Source organism: Thermobia domestica, chromosome 13 (genome assembly GCF_964235325.1).
Source record: "Thermobia domestica chromosome 13, izTheDome1.hap1.1, whole genome shotgun sequence".
In the NCBI taxonomy this organism is placed as follows: domain Eukaryota; kingdom Metazoa; phylum Arthropoda; class Insecta; order Zygentoma; family Lepismatidae; genus Thermobia; species Thermobia domestica.
Window position 1 is genome coordinate 181,425,647 of NC_137466.1, and position 27,110 is coordinate 181,452,756.

At 35.5% G+C, this 27,110-nt stretch overlaps 1 protein-coding gene across 3 annotated transcripts in view; it reads right to left on the reverse strand.

Annotated features, from left to right (window-relative positions):
* Positions 1–1,580: 1,580 nt before the first annotated feature.
* LOC145668833 (uncharacterized) overlaps positions 1,581–27,110 on the reverse strand; it is a 74,755-nt gene continuing 49,225 nt past the window's right edge. For all 3 annotated transcript variants that reach the window (XM_081737017.1, XM_081737019.1, XM_081737018.1), the window contains exons 7-12: positions 23,249–23,419; positions 21,484–21,648; positions 16,038–16,585; positions 11,216–11,484; positions 7,776–7,855; positions 1,581–6,503 (exon numbers count right to left, since the gene is read on the reverse strand). In XM_081737017.1, coding sequence (XP_081593143.1) covers positions 6,447–6,503; positions 7,776–7,855; positions 11,216–11,484; positions 16,038–16,585; positions 21,484–21,648; positions 23,249–23,419 — 1,290 coding nt within the window. In that variant the 3' untranslated portion in view covers positions 1,581–6,446. The remainder of the gene's footprint in view (positions 6,504–7,775; positions 7,856–11,215; positions 11,485–16,037; positions 16,586–21,483; positions 21,649–23,248; positions 23,420–27,110) is intronic.

The following is a 27,110-nucleotide window of genomic DNA, read 5'->3' on the forward strand; positions in this document are numbered from 1 at the left end:
TTTTCGCACATAAAAAATATAAATAAATAAATGAAAATCCAAAACCTAAACATACTTACTAAAATGGCAAAAATTGATTTAATTCCAAAAACATGACAACAGGAAAACTGTCAGTCAGTCTTATGGACCACCCTGAGAGTGGCCATAAAGAAGGCCCACACTGAATTAGCTCTTTCGCTGCGAAAGTAGACTTTAGTCGATCTGAGAACCTTTGCCTTTCCTGCAGAAATAGACTTTAGTGTACAACGTCTATTTTTATTTATACTTCGCTGCGATACTCGATTTCAGTCGCTCGTTGTATACGGAACATATGGTAGTGATAACACGTTGCATTGTGCTGCCAACTAGTGGCGATTTTTTGGAACTCTGCAGTTAAGCACAAATAAATACGAAAGTTTTGCGTCAATTTGTAGCAGTGTGTTCACGGGTTTGATGCTAGCTAAGTACATTCTAACAACGGTAAGACAATCAGCGACAGTCAGATAACTGCATTTTTGCTAGATTTTGATTCAGATGTATCAGGAGATGACTGTGTGAAGTTGACAGTCTGTCAGATCTGAAATAACCATGTTTCAGGAAATATCACACTGAAGAAATATTACAGAAAATACTGAACGATACTGATTGTAATGTAATGTGGCACACGTCTACTTGTTGCTGAAATACCACATAGTTATGCGTAAATTTTATGTATTTCAAATACAACGTTTTAGCACTAATGTTAATTTTGCACTCTGTGAATTTCAAACATTCACAACACGTTTTTTTGTTATATCTCATGTGTTATACGTCGTTATTGAAAAATTCGACATGTTCAGCCGTTCATAAAATTCATGTATTTCTAATAAATATTTTTAGTGTCTTTAAACCATATTTCACGGAAATATGAAAATTTCATTTTTTGCTGCTTAATTGTCCCTTTTCCAGGAACCACCTAAAAATTTAATTCCGCAGCGAAAGGGTTAATGACATTCTGTATCACCATTTATGGTGTAGCAGTAGTACTTAATGGTGAAACCACATATTGTAGCGAGTCTCATAGAAATATATATTCTTTTTTAAATAAAAGTAATGGAAGAATTTATATATAGACATAATTTGCCTTTATTTGTCTCTATACACAGAAAGTTAGTACATCAGATCATTATTTTCATCATTTTTAAAAAAAAGTTCTTAATACTAAAGAACATGGCACAGAAGCTGGAAACTTCTACACTTCAGAAGAATCATAAAAATATTTCTAGGGTACATAATCTTTCATAGAAAAAAATTGAAGAAAAAAACCACATAATATACACTAAAAAAATTTAATATACAAAAAAATGTGCATACGAGAAAAAAAAACAGACATGCTTTGTGTAGAGAAAGGGAAAAAGAAAACTTGCCGTAAAAGGATTAATTTACATACTTAAATCATAATTCAGACTTTCATTTTGCCATAATTCTATACTTTTCTTATCAGACAGCAAATCTATTAAAGGTTGATTTGAAATTTCGTAGAAATACATTTGAAGTTAATAATAATAAGGTTTTTTTCTTTTTAGACAATGGATCACGAATGGGTTTTTAACTTTAAAAAAAAAAAAATGATCACAGAAAACTATGTAACTGACTAATTTAACTAAATTCATAATCAGGATTTCCGCCAGAATTTGGAAACTGGGGAGTGTCAGATTTTTTTTTTAGGGAATCTACTACATTCTTAGTACTATAATAATATACACGCTTTATAGTTTGCAAAGTTTTTTCTCTTTAACAGTTGCTTTTCGTTTAGTCAACTGATCTAAATACATGGTTTCAGGTTCGAGTGCAGACAAAGGAACAAAATATTGGCTATTGAGCCACCATTGTGAGGAAGTTTAGGGAACTGCTTAATTCAATAACTCAAGTAGCAAATCACCTGACAATCACAGCCCAAGTTGAGAAACGATTACACTTTTCACTTCATTTTCATAAGAAGAGACTTTCATACAATGATGTATTTCATATAGTGTAGACATTTGAGTGTGAAAAAGAAGCATTTTCGCTTTCAAATATCAACAAAATATTGGGGAAATCTTCAAGTACAGTTTATATTCGTGAGTACGATTTCTAGCATCAAAAAGATAAATAATACAACATGTATAAGTTTATAACAATAAATATTATGAAAGGGTCTTTCCTAGTAAGATACTGAAATCGGCCCTTGATCTAAATTGGGTCGCTATTGACCCAAAAGGTTACCCTTCACCTAAAACTACCTATATATATATATATATATATATATATATATATATATATATATATATATATATATATATATAAAGCCCCCTCCCCTTACCGAATTATCGTGTCATACATGTTCAAAATTAAATATTTTTTAATTTTGGTGGGTGTGGTTGAAAAATTTTGAAAGTTTCACAAATTGTAGATACTATCTAGATGTAAATGTGCAATTTTTGTAACACCTAGATGTAAATGTACACACCTCACGTCGGCTCCTCGTATCTATCAGTGCTTGCTTCACTGGTCACACACACAATGGCGCTCTCTATCGGTAGCGTTCTACCGCGAGCTGTGTAACTTTGTTGTGCAAGAGTCGGTTGAAGTGGAAGCACTGTTACGGACATATATTTAGTGTTTCTATTCCGAAATGGACACAATCGAAGCAGCCGAAGAACGACAGAAGCGGAAGGGACTCAAGAGAAATGAAAATTGTGAACTTTGGCAAAGGATTGTTTGAAGGAGTCCTCACCACGAGGGCCATAAAACGGCGGAAAAACTGTGCGAAAAACACGTTTGTATTTAGTTTTATTTCTTTTTGACAATGTTGCCATCACTTTCAGGCCTCGAAAAAAATATATGTTGTACCTAAAGGTATAACAAATTTTTTAACCAAAAAATCAGCGACGTGTCCCCCCAATTTTTTTTCTACAATTTTTTGAAATTTTCAACATGCAAAAAAATAAAGAAAATACGCATCGATGGTTTGAAAAAAATGCACATTTACATCTAGATAATATCTACAATCTGTAAAACTTTCAAATTTTTCGACCACCGCCACCAAAATTTAAAAAAATATATATTCAATTTTGAGCACGTATATGATAAGATAATTCGGAAAGGGGGGTAGTTTTTTTTTTTTTTTTTTTTTTTTTTGAGGTAGTTTTAGGTCAAGGGTAACCTTTTGGGTCAATAGCGACCCAATTTGGATCAAGAGCCGATTTCGCTATCTTACTAGGAAAGACCCTTTAGATTAGAAAAAAAATATCGATACAATTCTTAATATACTCCTTACAAATAACCCCAGCCCCTCCTCCTCAACAGCTATAACTGGCGGAATTACTGCTGAGAACGGAGTAATTTTATAGGAAGCACGTAAGAAAAACTCTGTAAATAGAACTTACTTCAAACTTAGTATACAAAGTTGGGTTTTGCATAATAACGTAAAAATTAAATTTTAAACCTCTATTTGTATTTTGAAAGCAACAACAAACATTACTATATGTTTTGCTAAATATATTTAATAATATAATTTTCTGGTATTTTGCGACTGATTTATCAACTAAACTTTTATTACAATAAATTTGTTAATATCCATGTATATCATCTTCAAATATATTATTATTTTCTAACTATATTTTCTGATAAGTACATTTTAATAATTCATTTTTAGTTAACTTCTTATACAATAACTTATACAAAATTAACAAGTTAAGAGATCAATATCATTAATAAATGATTATGCTTTAATTAGTCCTCAAGAAATATGATTTCATTGACATTTTTTTTTTTTAGCATATTAGATCAAATATTGAACATTAAACATTAAAATGTCTGCTTAAACATTAAAGTTAAGAAATAAAATAATATACAATTAGTATTCTGAATATTAATCGTATTTCTTAAAGCTACAGATCTTATACAAAAGTTTTCACTCGTACGATTACTGTTAACTGTATGATATTTCCACACTCTTCAGACATTAGAAATTGTTCATTTCACAGCATTCTACTTACTCGACTCGTTTAAGCGTGTAATATAACCTGTATAACCAAGGGGCATAGTATTTCTTTATAAATGTCCCATGCATGTCACAGGATACTAAATACGAACGGAATATTTCTTTTTAAAATACCTCGAATAGTCAAGAAATTTTACTGGCTTCAAAAACAAACATCTTGCTTGTTCCATGGTTAGTGAATTTTCGGGACAGGAAACAAATTATAATAGGTTCGTGATTTGGTTAGGTCTGTATCCGTTGTTTAATTCAGAGTTAGATTAAACTTTTGAATGTTTCTGACCACTCTTTTCTAAGAGTTTAATATAAAGTTGAGGGAAACTGTTCATACCTGTAGTAAAACGCTATCATGAAGCATCCTTTAATAGTTTAGTATCGCAGTTTGACGAAACCTTTTTTTATCTCATAAACACAACACCACGGATAAAATTTCCCATTTTAGATCAATTTTAAATATTTATGGGGGAAAAAATCTGAATTCTTCTACAGTTGTTCCTTTAATTGGCTAAAATGAATAATTCGGTCATGTTGTGATATTTTTATATTTTGAATTACGATTCTTGGTGCAAGTACAGGATATTTCATTAAACCAGCATTGTAAATAAAAAGCTATCGAACTCAAGTTGAGAAGCAAGAAACAGAGTCGATAGAAGTTGCTGTCCTAACGACACATCATCCTATCAAAAATTCTCATGGGCATTATTTTGAGATTTAATCTAATTCAGGAACTTCTGTGGCACTTTAGGAGTTTAATTGTTTATATCAAACACGTAGTGAAGTCTAGTTAAAAGTAAAGTATTGGGATGATATAAAGAAATTCTACATTATGCTATACTTTTTGGGTAACATTATTCGAGGAAGTTAATGTCAGGAATTGCATGCTAATTATACGTTACATTTTATCCCAACAAAAAAACTCAAAAGAATATTTACCAGTACTTGCCTTTTAATTACATTTTTAAGTATTAAGATATGCAGTTTCCCATTTTTTTAAACATACTTCACAACAAAACTGAAACATATATTTATTTATTGCGCATAGTATTGGTAACTTTCAAAACTAATCTATACAACTTTGATAATTTCCTAATGGTTAACAAAATCACAAAGAAACCATTACCAACGAAAGCAGCGTAATTAAAAGAAATTTTTAAAAAAAGCACGGTAACAAAAACACTTTAAAAATACACGGCTATTTATAAAAAAAAAGCCTTACAACCCTAATTTTACACTTATGACAATTGATAAAAATAAATTATACTAGAACCCTTTCTATTTCAAGTGTGCCCACGGAAAATATGTGAAACATACTTCGGACTTACCCCAGTCACCCCTCTTGCGTAGAAAACCCTCTCTTTGCTTTGGGAAAGGAAGTGAATGAGCTCGGCTGTGTTGCCAGTTTGTCATTCAATCGTTTGGTCGTAGCGACTGAAGATCGTAGGTTACTTAGAATGGTTAACAAGATGGTGCACAGCGAAACCCTTGAAGTAATTCAATGTGGCAACTGTGTCCGTATCCAATCATTGAAAGGTGTCTGTCACAGGAACTTATCCCTCCTCTTTTGAGGGAGGTACGGGAAAACACACATCGACAGCAGCGCCAGAAGGGGCACAGTTGAAATAGAAAGACTCTACATAATTGAAACTTCTACAAATTATTGTACTTCTTCGAAATAAAGAAGAGAAATAAAACTATTCTTTGAATGAATGTCTTAAAACATTACACCACAGCATATATTAAAATGGCAAATAATTTTATTCATTAAAAAAAAATAAAATAAAATAAAAATAAACGGTATAAGTGTGCAAAGTATCCTGAGTCATCAACTACAGTCGGTTCTGGTGGTATCAGGGATAACTCTAAATTTCTTCTTCAACTATTCTACCACTCCCATTATGTTTCACTTCACTAGTTCAAAAATAAAATATACATATGATCGTTAAGTTAACAGTACTTCAAGATATACAGCACCTCACTAGCACAATAATACTTCAACAAGCTTCACATTAACTGAACAATATGTTCAGACACCCAAAAAAATAAAAAATAAAATGTAATTTTATCTCCCATAAAATAACGAAGTTCTGGATCTTTACGTACAAATATACACACATTTATTTATATATATATATATTTATAGACTTATGAAGGTATACATATAAAAGTCACAGTATAAAACAACATATTATAAATAAATTATATATCACCACACCTATGTCACCTGTTTTCAAATGTCAATACACATCACCCTACATAGTAGGATTAGGAAGTCCGTTTTATTTTTCTTCACTGCACAAGTTAAAAGGCAGCTATATCTATATATTCATTTCTAGAATTCGTTTTGGGGAATTTTTTTCATCTTTTTTTAAAAACAAATCTTATCGCTCAGCACCATACATACGCACACACACAAAAAAATTATACACAATCTTCTCGAAAATGCCCGTTATTTAGGATTCACCATCACACTGTCGTGTTTATTCACTTGATCTATTTGGTGATTCTGAAATTTAAAACAATAATTAAATAAATACTATATTAAAATATAATGATCTTAACTCAATATTACATAATGGCACAACATTCTACAATATTGTTAGCGTATATATATTTTAATACATGGCTACACGTTAGTGAAACCACCCACGACGTTTGTGTTGAAGTATCCAATGATTTTCGCAAAACGCTAGGTAACTGAGATTTAAAAAAAAAATCATTATAACACATTGTTTCAAAAGAACGAAATAAAACCAAGCAATATCAGTGAGTAATAAAAATAAAAGAATGTACAGTGCAATGATGAAATCCTATTTAGTAATAGTAAAACTTATTCATTTTCGAAATACTTTTTTTTTTTTCAACAAACTGTTCAAAATAACTCAAAAATGCATTTTGGTAGTGTACACTCCTCAAAAACTCAGAAAAGTATTTCACTCACATAATAAAAAATAATACAATGAAAGGTAAAATAGATCGAATGGAAAATTTTTCGTGGGTGCCATCTAGGAATGTTCTTTTTCAAAGTTTACAAGATGAGACAAGAATACCTTATTTTTTTGTCTCGTCTCGTTTCATACGCAACACTATACGCAAGTGTAAGTTCACTGTCTTTCACGGGACAATACCTTACATCTGATAATAATAATTCTAACATTTTTTTTGCACATCTACAAGCTTCAACTGACAGGTATCGAATGACATTATGCCTGGACCGCTGTGACTCATATACCCTGAAATTTGAGACACTAATGCCATCTTCCAAAAGGCTCAATACCTTTTCGACTGATATTTGTCAACAGTCTAACGGATGACCGAACAGAATCGTTCTGTAAGTTTCGATCGTTATGCATATCCGTTATCATGGTTTGGATGTCTTAAAATGTACTGTAGCGAGATTATATGAATGTTAATTCTTAAAAAGTACTTTGTCACCTATTATGCTTTGTATTTAATTTTGGATCAATGGAATGAGTATGCACCTTTTCCTAGAGATTGTACACGCATAGATGACAGAATCTAAGTACATGCTATCACGTTAAAAACGTCAAAAGAATTATCTACTGCTCTCCAAATGTTGCCGAAGAGAAACCATACTATTTACAAGAGATTCTGCAATTTTAAGGATTTACAACTTGAAATTTTCACCTAACATGAACCTGTCTGTCACACGGTTTATAAGATAGATCTAACACAACTTTTTTAAAAAGTTATAAATATATTAATTTTGCGTTTTGCCTTGCAGAAATTCTGAATATCATTAGTCATTTCAACTTACCTCTTTCTTCACTGGCTTAGCTTTAGCCACATTGACTCTATCATTGCCATAATCTATTTGATCAACATCCTCATCGTCATCTGTAAAACACATGATATTACAAATAGAACAAATTTTGGCATAATAAAACTTTAAAAATCAGCAACCCTTTGGAAAGAATTAATAGCAATATTTAACAGTGACCTGATCTATATTTATTGATAACTATAAAATTTAAAAAATGTTTTATACAAAATGTTACAATAAGGAGACTTACACAATCCGACAATTAATGTGACTGATTTTGTCGAGAAACGAAATATGTTAGAAAAAAATGACTGCATCCTACAAAAATATGTAATCTTTGTCTACAAATTGGCAAATTACATCGCTCAACGCTAAGCATGACGGGAACTATGACGTTATATTCAGTCAAGAGCGAGAGACTGTTGTCACGGTAGTACCATGAAGCAGCGAGTGAACATTAAACCGTTTTAAACTAGGCAGAAGTACAACCGAGACTATGAAAATGATGCGACATTTGTACGGGAATATTTGTTTTATTTGATGCACAGATATTCAGATGGTATGAGCGATTTAGGAGTGGCGTGGAACCAATTGAAGACGAAAGAAGACCTGACCGTCCGACTTTTCAGTGCGTAGGGAAAAATCTCATTACAAAAGTAAAAGATGTCTTACAGAAGATCGCTGTGTGTCTGTAACACTATTGGCAGACGAGTTTGGTGTAAACCGGGAAATGATTCATCACATCTTAGTGTAAGACTTAGGGAAGAAACAGGTCACTCACATCTCGGTAAAAATTTTGTAAATTTCATTATTGCGGAGGACGAAACATGGTGTTTTCGCTGAAATCACCAGCACCCCCCCCCCCCAAAAAAAAAAAAAATATGCAGAAGTCGGAAGTAAAGACAATGCTGTTTTGTTTCTACATCAAAGGAATTATTCACTACAAATGTCTTCCAAAGGGACAGATTGTCACTGCAAATTATTATGTGAGTATTTTGGAACGTTTATGAAAAAAAAAAAAAAAAACTCGACGTACTCAACGTCAGGCAGTTGATTCCTGCTTCATGACAATGCGCCCATTCACCGAGTAATAGCCGTACAGAAGTATCTGACCCGAAAGCAGGTGTGCGTGCTCAATCACCCTCCCTATTCTCATTGTGACGATTTTTTGTTTCCCAAACTGAAGTTAATGTTGAAAGGACGCTTCTTTGACAATGTTTAAAACATACAAACGATTGTGACATCAATTCTTCGACACATACCACATCTTATAAGATCAGTCTCATTATACAACTGCCGGACCGCGTATATTCAACATGTCTTCAGAAGATACATAATTAGTCTCTGGACCCACAATATTTACACTCAAAATTTTGGAAATCTTAGTCATCACCTGATACATGTTGAATATCCTTCCGTTGTAACAGTTGTTCGTAGTTTTGTTGTATATCAATAAATAGTTCAGATCCACGGTAAAATTTGACACTTTTTGCTGCAATTGCCTTCATTTTTATTTTAAACGACGTTACCGTCTCAGCTCTCTTCTTCAAATATGGACACACGAATTTCAAATTTTTGTGAGTTAGCGACTCATGTATTTAGAAAACTAAATTAGAGTTTATAAGCATAATCAATAAATATTTAAAGAAAAAAAATATTTACGAAATTTAGTACTGAGCTTCTCGATTAGGACAAAATTCGCTCTTCATTGATTCTTACCACGTTTTTCTTATGAGTATTTACTTAATGTTTGACAGATTAACTTTTGCCTATGTCCGGACTGCGATTTTCATAGCCCAAAACACGCAAACCAAAGGTCTGCACAGGAAAACATTTTTCACTCATACTAGACAATTTAAAGTCTACCTTCATGCCAAGTTTGGTCCAGATCGGATGTGTTCTGAAGATCGTATAAAATATATATTATCCTTGTGATTGACTAAAAGAAAAAAAAAAAATGTGTGGATGGAATCCTTATTCAACATTCAATTTTTACTTCGTAAAGAATATCTTATTAACTGATCAAAATTCGACGTCCGTTATTCATAGTGCAAGAGTAGAGCTAAGAAGGAAAGTTATAACTTTACTAGCTGAGAAGGAAAGTCTTATAAATTTACTAGCTGAGAAAAAGTATTATAACTTTACTAGCTGAGAAGGAAAGTCTTGTAACTTTACTAGCTGAGAAGGAAAGTCTTGTAACTTTACTAGCTGAGAAAAAGTCTTATAACTTTACTAGCTGAGAAAAAGTCTTGTAACTTTACTAGCTGAGGAAAAGTCTTATAACTTTACTAGCTGAGAAAAAGTCTTGTAACTTTACTAGCTGAGAAGGAAAGTCTTATAACTTAACTAGCTGACAAGTGAGAAAAAAGTCTTATAACTTTACTAGCTGAGAAGGAAAGTCTTATAACTTTACTAGCTGAGAAAAAAAGTCTTATAACTTTACTAACTGAGAAAAAAAGTCTTATAACTTTACTAGCTGAGAAAAAAAGTCTTATAACTTTACTAGCTGAGAAGGAAAATCTTATGGCTTTACTAGCTGAGAAGAGAAATCTTAGAACTTTACTAGCTGAGAAGAAAAATCTACTAACTGTATTAGCTGAAATACTCGTTCACACGGAGAGAACAAGTTTATGAAACATATTTGAACCCTCTTTCTCGTCTTAGGATACGCATTTCAATGGAAGTCTAATGATAAAAACTCATTATATATTATATTTTTGACATAAACTTTGAACCCTCTACCTCCCTTAGGATACACCCATTAATCAAAGTAACTGACAAAAACCCAGCTTGAGATAGTTATTAATTATGTCAAAAATTTATTTTAAACAGGTCAGCCATTTCTCCATGATGCAATCACAAACAACACTCAATGTAGATCTCAATGTGGCGAAAACTGTTATAGAATTCCCTTCTTCCTCCACTAAAACCGGAATCTTACGACTCATGTGGAAATTGACAATCTCATCGGCATCACTGGGGGAAATGAGAGAACTCTCCATAGAAAATAATCAAGATGTGCAAGATCACATGATCTGGACGACCAGTCCACATCATTTCTCGGTATAACGCGTCTGAGGAATTATTCGTGCAGTAAGCCCAGATGTAATCCACTCCATTTACCGAAACAGAGGAGGGCATTATAATAAGGCAAGGCAGAGGGAGGGAGGGAATATGCCAGTGATTGCTTTTCAAAATTTAAAATAATATATATATATATAAAGAAGGTAGTTTTTATTCTATCCCATTTTTAAAAGTTCTGGTGTTCTCATTGGTAAACCCTTTGTATGGATTTACATGATATACTAGAATTTCGTTCTAAAAGAAAATGTACGATAGAACTTGTTTCCAATTGATACGGTGTATTAGTATAGCATAATAATTCTGTTAATCCAATGGAAGACAGATGTGGAAAATTTAGAAGACTTACTTACCATCTTCATCTCCTTCTTCGAGTTGAAGATCTTCCTGTGGAACCCGTGGTATTTCGCCTTCCTCTGCCTTCGCTCCCCACCCGCCTGCATGCTCTCGGCCTACCTTATTGTCTCCATAGTTGTCCTTATCATAATCATTATACTGGTGATTGATGTGAAGAGGATCTTGTCTCTGATTGCCGTGGACAGCCCCACCCCCACCTAGCTGCCAGTTCATGTTTCTCTGTTGCTTGTCATTGAGCGGAACTCCTGCTTCACGCCTGTGAATGCTGAAAACATGATTTGTGCTACTTATTGAAAAAAATGAAGATATAAATCAAGAACTCACTCTTCTGTTATATAGTAAGTGTAAAACTTTGCAAATACTCCTCCGTTAAACGAATATTTACGTTAATCAAGCAACTAATATGTTACAGCAGTGACACTATAAAATTTATATCTCATTAAGAAATTCTTTGTATATCTTACATAATGCTTCCCAAGAGAGCCTTATTAACATATGAACACATACTTACATGTTTTAAGCTTTCGTTACTACCTGCAGTCAGAAAAGGAAAAATAGTAATAAGTAGAAAAAAAAGTCACATTAAGTCTCTTACAGTACAGTTTGTAAACATGCTCACAAAGCAAATATGGCTTAAATTTATGACGTTTATTTAATACAGTTAGTTGGCTTCAGTTTCTATGATCTAGCAAGGTGTGTTTGATCTGGTTTAGCACTGAGGCTATAGCAGGACCCAGACCCATATTTAGATAAGTGCTATTCTGTGCTCGAGCACAGGGCGGCAAAATTTTGGATTTTTTAAATATTATTCGCAATAAAGTAATATTTAAAACTAACAACCCGCAGAGTCCCGCGCATACGCAAGCAACTACATTAATGTGTTAAATTTGCTCTAATTACAGTAGTTACTAATTAGCTAGCTTATCTGCTTATTTTTTTTTTTTTTTTAAAAAAAAACACCCTCTCCCACCTCAACTCAATGAGGGTGAACTTGAACATAATGAAAACTGATACTGTTAAACTCAGTAACCTCCAAAACTATGAATTCAACATTAATATATGTCGTTTTCAATTACTTTTAAAATCTCGCCCTCTCCCTGGGGAGTGGAATATGAACTTGAAGTTCAATTGTATTAAAACTGTCACTATTCATCTCAGCGACCCTAAAAACTATGAATTCAACTCTAATATTAGTTGTTTTCGATTATTTTTAAAATGTCCCCATGTTATTCTTATGGGGACTTTGCACCCCCATATCTCAGCTCAGGTGTGACCTAGGGACCTGGAACGGGTCAGTTGGATTATTTCTCTGAGAGCTTTAAAATACATTAAAATTTCATGTTTCTATCTATTATGGTTCTCGAGTTGAAAAGCGCTACAGACAGACACATAGCTTATTGTATTATTATTATTATTAAACCTTTACTGATGGTGAATAATGTAAACAATTATTTTTTCCCAATGGATCAGTGGTTAAGCTCGTGGCCTTGTATTTAAGGCGTCCCGGGCTTGATTCCCGATGGAGACATAAGTGGTTCGGATCCCAAGCTAAACTGTAGGTCCCGTCCTTAGTACGTCATCACCATCCCACGAAAGGCAATGGCAGAATACCATGGGTTTACCTTGGTCCAGATTCCGGATCAAACACCTACCTTCGGGCAGAACATCACATCATAATCTTCATTGAGAGAATTAGGGCATTTAAAATTACGTTGTAACTTGTAATACCTCAACTGCTACTCAACAAGAGCTGGTATACAGAGGTTTTTTCCGATCTATGGTGACGAAATTACACACCTTGTGCAGCACCACCAAGCGGGAAGAGAAGAAAGCTGCCAGTCGTGTGAGTTCCCTGGACCACTGACTCTGCGTGACAGGTGTGGTAAGCGCATATCAGGACAAATGCCGCCCGAAATAAGTGCTTATTGGGAAGGCTACATAACTGCCCTTTCCGACGTGAATTACAGTTACAGTGCCATTGTCAAACTGTGCAAGGAGCGTGGATTCACTGTGTCCAAAAATGGTATATCACAGGCGTTGAAAGGGGCAGGTAAGGCGAGGTGTAGGATGATTCCTGTGTGGCAGAAACAGGGCAACTCGTGGCCTGCCACTAACCGCACACGAGCTAAAATTCGGGAAGTTGGCGCTCTGGTCACCAGGGAGAAGCCACCCACACAGAGGAGTATCGCGAACCGGCTACAGACATAACTGAAGACAGTGCATACCATGATTCACCGCGATCTGAGGTTGGTAAAGCGACGGAAGGGGCGTGTTCGTAAGCTCTTGCTAAAACACATCCAGGAAAGTCGCACCAATTGTCGAAATCTGTATAAGCGGTACTACGCCTGTGAAAAATGGAAGTTTGTTGTAACACTGGACGAGGCATATGTTTATCTGGATGACTGTCACAAGCCACGTGCAATTTTTTATCGATCGACAAGTGCGAGGAACTATCGAAGATGGTTTAGTGAATGCAAGGAAAGATTTGGCACAGGCTTCATGATCACTGCTGGATACTCGTATCAGGGCAAGCTGGCCATACATCGTGTAGCCAAAAATACAAAGGTGAATTCGGAATATTATCAGACTAATGTCCTGACACCTGTTTATCGTCATGACATTTCCGATCTCTACGGGAGGGACAATAATCGTGTGTGGGTGCATCAAGACAAGGCGTTAAGTCACACATCTCGCTCAACCCGCTCGAGCCTTGTTTCACAGGAGACCCCACACCGTTGAAGGGCTATGGAAAGCCTGTCAGAAGAAGTAGTTGTGGCTTGACATTACTACACTGCGTGCCAGTTTCCTACAGTGGAAACTTCGCAGTCGGGCAATTGCCCAGATAGTGGGCCACCAAATAGAGCACTCTCAATGGTGACGACATGGTTTCCCTTAAGCTAAATGCAGTTTGAAATCGTCACCATAGATCGGAAACACCCTATGTATTAGCAAAATCACGGCTTGTTTCCTTGTTTGAGACATAAGTTTGTGCGGAAGGGGGCGGCAAATTATTTAGAGCACAGGGGCACACAATATATAAATACGGGCCTGGCAGGACCTATAGATTAATGTGAGACCCGAACCACATGTTCTCCCTGGGTCTGTTGTATATATTACGTAATATGTATTAGGGTAGATATGTTTAATTTCTGTTAACTATCTAACAATATATGATAAGAATGGTTCTCATGCCATGATCACGACATTTGATTTCTGCTTGTTGGAAACTGTTTTCCTATCTTGTGTTATTTTGTATTGTTCTGCACAAGAAATTCAGTTCCAAGTATTCCAAGAAAGACTTATTTTACTTTAAACGTTTACGTATCTAATACTGTGTTCGTCCAATGACAAACTGAAGAGTACCCGTCCAATATATAATACATAAACGTTAAAAGTGAAATAAGTTCTTTTGAAATACTTGTGGTTCGATTTCTTTTATAGGAAAGTACAAAACGATAAAGGGTGGAAAAATAGTTAGTTTCCAGCAACTAGAAATATATAGTGGTGCAAAGGTAAGTTCATTATTCGATATTAAGATGCACTCTATAGCATCTATTAGTAATTACAATTTCGTGGATTACTTATTTTTGTCTTTCATTTTCTTTCCAGATCATGAATTCGTGGGAAGATGTAAGGCACACTTCATTCAATCTTCTTGAAGAAAAACAAGAACTATTCAATGATCTACATAAATGATCTCATGTTCCCTTCCATTATTATTACAGTTGATTTGTTCGTTAGTATACTAACCTACAAACGAGATTGTTTATATTTCATTGTATAATGTCTTGTGTTTTAACAAATACGTATATCTTAATATATCTGCTGCTTTCGTTTGAATTGCTTTAAGCATTTGCTCCTTAAGAATAGAAGAGGAAATATTTCGAAAACTCGGATCATCTGATCACAATGGCGAAAGGAAAGAATGAAAAATAAATTATTATATATTTCTTAAATCTTTATGTAGATATGTGGTAACCCAGGGTGTCTACTAAAATTCCAAAATGAAATTTCGTGACCTTTTCTTTACTAAACTATGAAATTTCGTAATATTCTCAAGTGCGAATTTGGGTGCGAATTAGGCCGAATTTCCATGCATGCGATAGTAGCATGCTTTGCTTACGATTTGGTAGCGTCTAAAGTCGACCATAGACATTTTTGGTGGTGAATTTTTACGTTTTATAGAACAAAACTCTGTACTTATATTTGTACAGATAAAAAATATTCGTGACCCAAAAGCTAAATTTCGTGACTTTTTCATGACTTTCGTGACCGATAGACAGCCTGTAACCTCGGTTTTTCTTTCTCTCTCTTCTTTTCCTTTTTTCTTTAACGAAAAGAAACTAAACTGTTATTATTATTTCAATCACTTTTGTATGTATATAGCATAACACTTTGATTTGATCCAGATATACTTGTTAATTTTCAAGATATTTGTCTGAATATTATTTGTTGATTGTCATTTTCCCATTCCTATAACTTCACGCCTACTACTGAAAATGAAATGGTTTATGTTACACATTTAGGACGCTAAACAGAGATCAGTTGCGATGAAATAATTTTATAGAATGATGACAATATAGGAATACTCTGATCAAACTAATAAAACATTTTATTCTATCTACCACCAAGTCTTTATGTCTGGAATCGAACCACCTGCAATATTGTGCTTAAGAAGTAAGTGCTCTGCCACTGAAATATTTTCCCTTCATACATAACTGTTTTCAGTAAAATTGTTCCACATCATGACGCTGACTGAACTCATTATACCATTAAACACAGCATGCGAAAGCGAATCTTCAGAAAATTGCTACCTACCCATCTCTGTGTCCCTGTCCAACTGCATAATGCCCCTCTAAATGTGGTTCATCAATTTGATGAGAATTTTCTCCAACTACGACGAATTGAGCATTTTGATCCCGTGGCTCTGGTGGTAACGGTTGGTCAATTTGATGACTTTCCTCCTTTCCAGCTTGAAACTGAACATTTTGCCATGCGTCTTGACCCGGAGCATCCAGCTGGAGATTTCCATTGTGGACTTCTGCTGGCAACGGTGGATGGAGTTGCTGTTGATTTCCATTCCCTTGTATCATTTGATGAATGGGATGGATTCTGTTATTATGCAAACTGTTTTTCTGTAAATAATTATTCATTCCCAAGTGGAAATCGTTGTTCCTATAGTTTGGAGCATGTAATACATTATTTGCTACCAAGTTTTTCAATGAATATTTGTCTGACGAAATGGCCAATGGCTTTGTTTTCTGTTGATGTATTGGGCTATGGATAGAATTTAATCCGTGATGTAGGTCAGAATGGATTTTGTTGATGTTATTGTCTGCATGCTGTTGGAAGTAATTCTGATCATCCTGTAAAAAATAATAATATTAAAATGGAAATTATAGGCCTGAAAACACATATACACATTTTTGTATGCACCTCTTAGCAGTGGACACATAACCAGAATCTAGAAATTATTACTTTTGACATAACACAAAAAACGATATTATTAAACTACTTTTTATCTCAAAAAAGAGAACTCACACCTGATCAGACTATAAAAAGGGAACAAAGCCGTATAAGAAGGTCATAGTATTGATTTGGTACGATATTTAGGGTATATACCAAAAATTCCGCCTACCAAATTCAACTCTCAAATGATATTGTATTTATATATGTATGTACGTACTCTCAATATAATAACAGTATTTTACTGACTTGTAAGTTTCAGTTCATTATTTTCTATGAGTGGTTTTCTTGTGTATTATCGCAGTTGTAAGAATAATTGGTATTTGGGTATTACACTTATTAGGCCTTTTTCCCAGTATCACACCATAAACTAAATTCCCTGGCACGAAGATGGAAAGCGCTTAATATCTGGTTGTCTAAAAAGTACTGAGCCTTTGTAAGTCAAAACTGAGAAAACATTTATTGTGATTTGAAAATAATTATGGAACCACGTGTGCACCATTTCGTTGCTATAGATTTTATTTTTGGTCAAAAAATTGTGGCGCACGTAGTTTTTACATACCTCTTTTGAAACTAACTTAACACCATTCAGAGAGTTCTATAGAGACTGAAACAAATCATAGTCTGCCGATGCCTGGTTTAGGCTATACAGTGGATGCATCTCCCAGCCAAATTCTTTCAATTTCTGACGAAGCGTTAAACTTGCACGCTAGGTGGTGTTGTCGGTGTTGTATACCAGGGTTCCCATTTATTTGGCGAGCAAAGTTCCCTGACTCTCTAAGGTTACGATGGGAATACAAGGAACATGAGATTAAACGGGTACCTGCTTGCCCTGGATCTTCCGGCACATTCATGTATCAATCAGTAATTATATTCGCATCTCACTCTAAGGATTCCGTAAGTGTAAGTCTAAAGGGATCGACGAATAGCCTCGATTTTATGTGCTTCCACATAATTTCTTACAACTGCACCTTATACCGGGTGTCCCACGTAAAAATTGGCTCAGCTCGTCTGAAGTATACACCTATAATATTGTTTTATATGGTTTGTAAAATAAATTACGATTTACGGTACTCGTTTGTTAGATTGTTTGAGATCTATTCATCAGAGACGACTATTTCAGGGGCGTCATTTCAGACTTCGCTTGAGGGGGGGCAAGAGCACCACCGACATAAGACTTTCACGTTTTGTACTAGTACACGAGTAAAAGTGGATCTGAAAAGGTAGGGGGGCGGTAGGTAGCGGCATGACGTGACGCCGCCCCCTCTGCCTATCTTTGCCCTTTATAATTTTTTAGAAACTGGAGGGACGCCGTACATACTTTTTCGAGATGGGGGATGACGTCCCCCAGCGTTCCCACTCACTTTCACCCCTGTACTAGTATATTAGTAGACAACCGATTAAAGTATATGTATTCCTCAAACTCTTTGGGGTGGGCAATTGCCCCCTCTTGCCCCCCCCCTAAATGACGCCCCTAACTATCTGTAATGTAAATTACTACAAAGCATGTTTCCATGCAGAACAGACTGAGTATATACTTCTGTCGGGCCTGTCGGTTTCATATAGGGCACCTAGTACTACTTTTGAAGTATAACGTGCAACACATGAAGATACTGAAAATCCTTTTTCTTATGTGTCCGTCGTGTTGTAAATGTGTACATGAGTAATATATTCGTATTCTGTTGTGAAAAAGCACCTCTACATCACATTTCGTGGCTTTAGGTTAAGTCGTTGGAAAGTATTGCCTGATGGGTCAAAAGAATCATCCTCTCGTTTTCAACCGTCCAATGGTTCAATTTTCTTTCCTTCTTAAATTCTGTCTTAGCAAGTACATGTCAACTCTGTCATTATTTATTTCATTTCATTGGATAAGGAATACCAAAGATACAGTGATGAGTCACTTATAGTCAGTCAGTGATATTTTACTTCTATACGTAGTATAACAAAATCATCTTCGAACATTCTTCTCTTCGCTGACAATTGCAAAAATTTCCATAAAATCTCTTCCATAGACGATGCTTTACGATCTCAACAAATTCTCACTAAATTTACTGACTGGTATGCAACTTGGGATGTAAAACTGAACCCTCGAAAATGTTTCAATCTTAGTATTTCTTCGAAGAAAAATAAAATTTATCACAGATATCGTATTAATCACAGTCCTATCGAAAGAGTTGCGACACATAAAGATCTCGGAGTAGTATTTGATGAGGAACTTACATTCGCTGATGACATCATTGTTAGTTACTGTGAAGAGTGCTATAAGAATACTGGGTATTCTTTACAGATTTACTGAAATTCGCTATCTCTAATCACTCAGTATTTATCACTAATGAATATCGGTGAGCAATATTCAATTTTGTATCTCCTAAAATTGAATATTGCTCATCGATATGGAACATGGGCTGTGCTTCAAACTTATCCCGTTATGATTCTGTTCTTAACTTTTTTCTTGCCATTGCGAAACAAAGAGTTCCTTCAGTGGGTAGTGTTAATAAAACACAGCCCCTAAACAAACTTTTCCGTGCCGTAAGTGTCGGTGGACCACCGATGAGCAACTAGCGACCTCTCGCCAAAAATTGGCTGCCCCGCAGCGACGATCCGCGGTGGTCTCACTTCCGTTTTGAAAATTATACCACCAGCAGCCCACCATGGCAGAGACGCGACAAAACGCCAATCAACCACAAAATTATTCCACCAAAATATGTTAAATCGCCTATATGTGTAATTTATTTACATTAAAGTGAGTCTCAAATACACTGAAAAAAGTACTCAGGGCAGGGAGAGAACCATCAACTTTACGATTACTAGCTGCGTGTTCTTTCCGACTTCGTCACGGAGGCGACGAAGAAAACCTCGCTTGTAGAAGTATAAATATTTGAGGTCTCTTTAATTTGGTCAATCAGTGTGCTTCTTTAACCGTGTATATTCGATTATAATCGTTTGGGATAAGATAAAATGCGTTCACCATGTAATTTTACAACAAAATGACGCGCGTCTATTTAATTTTATTTCATAGTTCTACCACATTCACTTTCTAATGATAGGCGACAGTTGCCATCTAAATTCACACAACTATACGCACTCATCTCAATACTTTTTACTGCACGATGTAGAGGCAGAGGTTACTCTTGACCCCCGGAGCTCACTTTAGGAACAGTTCATCAGGAAAAAATAATATATAATAATAACCGCATGCACATGACTGGCGGTAGTTCGTTGGTCCCTTCGCGATTCTCCGCTATGAATCGAAGGAGCGCGGACCAAGTCCTCGCTGCCACGCGATGGTAACTTCAACACTCCGACTCTAGATATCTGTTTCGACTCGACGAAACCGCGCCAACAGTGGCACACTAGCAGCAATCTTCGACGCGGACCAAGTTCTCGCTGCCACGCGATGGTAACTTCAACACTCCGACTCTAGATATCTGTTTCGACTCGACGAAACCCTGCCAACAGTAGCACACTAGCAGCAATCTTCGATGCGTCGCTCTATTGACAATCGACATTTACCGGCAAGTGGGCCACAAGGTGTTGGCGACGGCGGCATAGGGTTGTTAGGTTTTCAGACTTTAATTGCTCGACGCATGGTGGCAGACCTGTTGTTTCTCCATAAAATTATCAATGGGAAAATTAACTCCAATTTAATCGTTTCTGTTCTGTTTTCGTGTACTTTCTCGCCTTATTCGCAGTCATGCGTTACTATCATATGTTACATCCAGACTATCAGTTACACAACGTTCCTTATATTTCAGGCCGGCAGCATGCATAATAGTTTATCATCAGATGTTGATATTTTCGAGTCTGAAAATCATGTTAGAAACAAATTGAAGTCTCTGTAAATCTTGTACATACTTTATATATTTTAATTATTTTGTATACTTTATATATTTTTTGTTATTTATTATGTACTTTGTTACATTGTTTCAGTGTAAAATGAACTTAGATCTGTATCTGAAACATTTATAAATAAATAAAAATAAAATAAAATAAAACTTTATCATTACGTGGGTGACCAATATTTTACTTCTGATATTTTGTTTGATGAAGTTTAGCGTCCATTTTAAGCAGTGAGGCTTAAAAGAAACGTAGATTTACAATCTAATGTGAAATTCAAACCACCGTAATTCGTTAAATGCCCTCCCACTGCGAATCGAACCCGAGGCCAGGTCCAGTATTCTGATATCTTCACCCTGAGGTGGATAATTTCGTAGGATCCCACTTCAAACTTCATGAAATGGACCATACAGAAACATAAATAATAATCTATATTACAGTGTCGCGAATAGCTTTGAGCAAACACAACACTTCGTATGGTATCAAGATATAAAATATATTCAACTTATGAACTGAAAGGAGGGAACATCACAAAAAATGAAAAAAAAAAGTCAAATAAATAAAACATAAGTTCCTTGTAGCGCTGTTAAGAAATTCAAGCTCACAGGGTAATCTGCAAATGAACAACAACAACAACATCATGGTAATAATAAATACGTTAAGTTATAGGTTCACGTCTCATAGCCTAGGTGCTTCAAACCAAACAATAGACTTAAAATTTGAATATTCTCAAAAGGATCTGGTCCTTTTACCATGTCTCTGAGTGCAAATATTTATTGAGTTCATTAAGATTCCTTCTGAAATGTTTACCTGTTAGCTCTTAATTCTATAAGAGATAGCTAACTAGACTGAGAAAGACCTTTTGAGAATTTTTTCTTCTGCTGAGCAGCTTCTATTTCATATCTGTCAAGTCAGTCCTTATAAACAGGTATAAATTTAATAATAATTAAAAGGTACATACTTGTGCATGATGATATCCGTATCCGAGTGGAGCGGGAACTACGCCTCGTGGAGCTGACTGAACATGCCAGTAGGATTTATCATCAAGAACTCCTCCCATCTCCTGAGCTCGATTTGCATTATGGATTAACAATCCTTCTGGCCTCTCAACATTGTGTACTTCCTCCTAGAATTTATGAAGAAATAAACAACAAATGTAACACTCTTAACCTTATATACAGTCGCAGCTCTTCCTATTTCTAGTTTTTTTTTTTTTTCTCGCTCTCAATTGATAATTCATGTTGACTTCAAATTCAGTGATCACATGTTCTACCGTCATAACATTCAATATGACTGACAATGACACACGATCGAAATTCCGTCTCTAATATTGCTTCCTTCAGTTCTTTTTCTGAACACAAACTAAACATACTTTCTTACAAGGCTGTCTATAATCTTTATTATAAATTAACTAGAGTTGGAGTAGTAGTCTGAAGAAGGAAGTGATATACTTCCAAAACTGTAACATTTCTAGTTAAGTTATAATAAAGATTATAGACACCCTTGTAGGAAAGTGTGTTTAGTTTGTATTTAAGATGGACTCAAGGCCTTTTTATCATAATATTCTTTTTCTGTTAATATGATAAGCTATTCAGTCTCGGAAGCTGAGTATCTCTATTAGTTTACTTTCTTCCTCGGAACTATCTATGTAAGTATTTTACTAATGGACGTTAAAGTATACATATGACACATTTACCAATCAACGTTACCAAAATTGGATGGAAAATATATAGTTAACTGTGTACATTTAAAGATTTCAATTTTAATAGTCACTATGAAGTTAAATTCCACAATAAAAAGACATGCTTTATCGTCTTTAGTGGGAAGAAGTTACAGTGGTTTTTCTTTCAATAAGTAAGTCATTACGGTTACGACCATATTTTTCACCATTCTATAGGAGCACTTTTTCAAAAATACAAAACAGTGACATTCTTAGTTGAAATGTCTACGGCATGAACAAAATTCCGTGAATGAACAAGTACGAGAAGTAACAAATGAAACGAACTCTTTTTTTTTTTTTTTTTTTTTTTTTTGATGATTTTGTTTCAATTTACCACGGCAACAACCCTTCCTCGAAGATGATTATATCAAGAAATTAGTAACAAGAAAGAGAAATGGTATAGAAGAAAGTTCCAGAGTGAATTAAAATTGTCCAATAACAAACAAAACAATTTATTTATTTATTTTCGCAGGGAAGAACAGAGGTGAGTTTACCAATTACTTATCAAGTAAGTACTTCTTTTAAGTTTATATGAAGCAAGTTACTGACACCTTGTAACTTCTTTGTTTATCAATAACTAACTTCTTTTATTTCAAATTACATATATGCCCGACGAGTTTCTTATTACATTTGAAGAATATACACTCATATTCAGTTAAACTAGAAACTGGGAGTCAACGAAGTTGCAAAGCTGATCTACTTCATTGTATCCACCTATTGAAGATGACATCTCACAGTTTCCGTTATGATAAATCCTCCGTTATTATTTGATAAACGTTATCCTTATTCACTCCCATGAGATCTAATACTTGGCTAAAACTTGCTACTTCTGTCACTCAAAGTGATATCTTGAATTCTGTCAATCATTTCAGTTGTTTTGATAAACCTGGTTGGACGCTCGTTTCCTAATTGCCGCACTGCGTACAAAACATGGCACCATCGTTCATTTAATCATCAATTGTGGCTTGTACACTGATGTTTGTATATACTCAGGACAAGCTCTTACCTCTTTGCCTCCAAGGTAACTCTTCTCTTTGTCCAATCCAAACGGCGAATCATCCACTAGATGAGCATGTTCAAATTTCTGGTCTGGAGGTGGTATTGGAATGGCGTTTGGGTTTCTTTCAATTCTGTAGCTAACTTCACTTGTTTTTGGCGTCGAACTCGTAGAAGACGCCTGTAAGGAAAGATGTATACTTTTTTTAATATACATATATCTTTGTAATGTAAGTGTGAAAATATCGTGGACACCTATCTTTAATTATGTACGAATAACTCTGCCTCAACTTCTAAGCACTTCCAAATATAATAGTCATAATAAGTTACGAAAAAATTCCATTAAAATTTCGGTAATTTGAAGATAAATATGTGCATTAGAATTTTACCATACGAAAGGAACAAGTTAATTGTCAAGTGGCTGTTAAAGCAAACGTAGATAGTTCTACTGTTAATGATAATAATAAAAAAAATCGATCTTCATATTGAAAATTACATGCAGAAAAGTATAATAATTAACCAAAAATGTATTTAAAAAGAAAAGGCAACTTACAGGAAAACTACTGTGGAATAAAATTAAGGGAAATTTTAGCTTCACTGTGACCCAATTACTGACCTTCACACAATGTGATAGAGAGTTATGAAGCAGAAATTTTATGACATATGTTTGGGAGGAAAAAAAAAGTTACTTTCATGAACCATTATGATCTTTTATTAAGTTATCAAATAAAAATTACCGAGTAAAAAACAGTACTTAATCAAATTCGAAATTAATGAAGTTTTTACCGTTTTTTATCGTCACGAAGGCTGACACTTGCCTACCATTAGTTATACAAAATTAATAAAAGCTGTTAATTTTTAAAAAAGTATTTTACTTTATTACTTGTGTTAATCTTTTTTTTTTTTTTTTTTTTTTTTTTTTAAAAAAGAAAACAAAAGCATTTCAAATGTCAGTACGCAAGCAGTGCTATTATTCTAGTACAATTCGAGGCTGTTTTAGCTTTCTGCGTGTCTACCCAGAATAAGCTTGTGTTGAAGATGGGAAACTGAAGGTTTCCTGGGTTAGAATTTACGAGATGGACAAATCACAAAATTAGGATAGCACATGAAGAGCTGAATGAGGCTACGTTTGAAGGTAAAAATGTTTAGTAAGCAGTTGTCAGCAAACAGGATGTTATAGGACTTTGGGTGTTAAGATGAGGATGTCGTGCATTATGTGCAATTTCCATTACTCTTTCTGAGACCTTTTGATTACCTGAACTGTTGCGCGGATAAAAATTCGAATGTGTGAAATTTGTGAGCAAATCAGGACAATTATCTGTTAGTTTGTGAATAATAATGTGTAGGTATGACCTCCTTCGAAGTCTGTGTGAGTTCTCACAAGACATTTCTTGGACAAAATATCGAAATGGGTGGGCTTCATGATACCTTGCTTAAGTCACTATAAAAGTTCGTCTATGCAGTAGGAAGTTGGAAGTATTTTTGAAGTATATCCAAAGGATTTATTCGAAATATGCGCCCATCTAGGTGTCCGATCTGCCTTTTGAGATAATCTAAAGGGTACAGGAAGATGGGAGGGGAGTACAAATGAGCTTGTTTTGGAGCTGATCACAGCCATAATAAAAAGTAACATTTTCGAATTGGAGGGGGAAAAATCAACTTCTGATGGATTTGTCTAAGCCTAAAATTTTGAGGTATAGCGAAAATCCACAACTGCTTTCGCTACAGTTCAGTCCCCTCGACCTCAGACCCACTTTCCTTCTATTTCTTTGTAAGTTAAGAATAAACACATAAGCTATTCATCAACATCAGTTTTCCTCACATCAAAACACTAATAACTTGTTTACGAAGGAAAGGAGGGGAGAAATTGAAAGATCGTAAAGGATATCAAATCAGAATTTAACTTGGAGTTATAATTCCTAAATATGGGGAAAAATACAAAGAGACGTAGGTCACACAACCCTCCCTCAATATCTCCACCTTGCCGCGGTGGGGGGCTTGCGTACTCTAATGATCGCAAGAGCTATGCCGGAGATAGCTTCGCTATCAGAGGGCTTCCCATGCCGGACAGGTTTTTAGGGGTAGCAGTCAGACAAAGAGAGATATTATGGTAGTGGGCAGCAGCTCTACCATTACCACACTGAGGCTGAAGATGATTGACATCGGCAAGGCTCAGATGTGGGCAAAAACAGGCAGGGACAGGATGTCCTCTATGACTGTTTCACTGCAAGGTGGAAGGACTTGGGACACCGCCACTTTACTGTCCCTAGAAAACAACATGGAAAGAGAAATGAGAGAATGTAATATTAGAGAATACGACACTACTGTTTTTCACAGAGGGTTGTCCCCGGCAGTGGAGGGAAACAGCAGGGCCTAATCGGTCGTCATCAAACGAAACCCCTGCAGGATAGGAACCTGGAATGTGCGATCACTGTTACAGTGTGGAAAATTGGAAAACCTGAAGAAAGAAAAAAAAAATGAAATGAAATCTTTGAGTTTTACGTCCCACGGTTATGCCGGTTAGGCTAAAGGAGACGGTGATGATGAGTAATGAATGAAATGGTGGAATGAAGGAAGGGAGGAAATGGGAGAACCCCGAGAAAACCCACGCACACGGTGTTTGTCCACCACAAAGTTCACTTGGCGGGGGCTGGGATCGAACCCGGGACCCCAAGCACCAGAGGTGAACGCTCTACCACTGAGCCACCGCGGCCCCCCTGAAGAAAGAAATGGAACGCATGAAGATAGATATCTTGGGAATCAGCGAAGTAGATGGTCTGATGGAGAAGACATGTGGAGCGGAGACTTCAGAATGATTTACTCAGGAGCTGTAAACGGTACAGCAGGAGTCGGTTTTGTCTTGAATAAGAAGATAGGACAGAAAGTTACAGGCAGTTGGAAATACAACGAAAGGATAATAATGTTGAAGATGGCAGCCGAACCGAGAAATATGACAATAATCCAAGTATATATGCCTACATCAAGCTACACAGATGAGGAAGTAGAAGAAATCTATGAGCAAATAGAAGAAGTATTGATGAAGGTTGAAGACAAAGACAATTTAATAATCATGGAACGCAGTAGTCGGCGAAGGCGAAGAAGAGAATGTAGCTGGGAATTTCGGCCTAGGAGAAAGGAATGCGAGAGGTACACGATTAATTGAGTTCTGCAAAAGCCATAATCTGACTGTAACGAACACTTTCTTCGAACAACCACTAAGAAATAGATACACATGGACAAGACCAGCAGACAAAGAAAGATATCAAATAGACCATATACTGGTCCGACAAGCATTTAGAAATCAAGTGAAGAACAGTAAGAGTTACCCAGGAGCAGACGTTGACTCAGACCATAATTTGGTTTTGATGAAGAGCGAACTCCAACTGAAGAAGAAACGAGTGGAGCACCAAACAAACGATGGAACACAATCAAGCTAAGAAGAGATGAAAACATGAAAAAGGAATTTGCAAATGCGACAGACAAAGAGACGTCTACGGTAGCTTCAGCAGGTGATGACATCGACTCGAAATGGGAAGCTATGAAAGCAGAGATTACAAAAGCTGCCTACCAGCACACAGGAAGAGAAACGAGAACCCAATATAAACCCTGGATAACAGCAGAAATATTGGAAATGATGGAGCGAAGAAAACAGTTCAAGATAACAAACAAAGAAGAGGAATACAGAAGGTGCAAAAATCACATCAACAGAGAAGTAAAGAAGGCTAGAGAAAACTGGATAAACAATATATGCAAAGAAATTGAGGAAAATGTAGTCAAAGACAATACAGAAACGGCATATAGAAAGGTTAGAAAACAGTTTGGTGAGAAAAAGAAATGCACAGACATTATCATAGACAAGGACGGAACAAGGC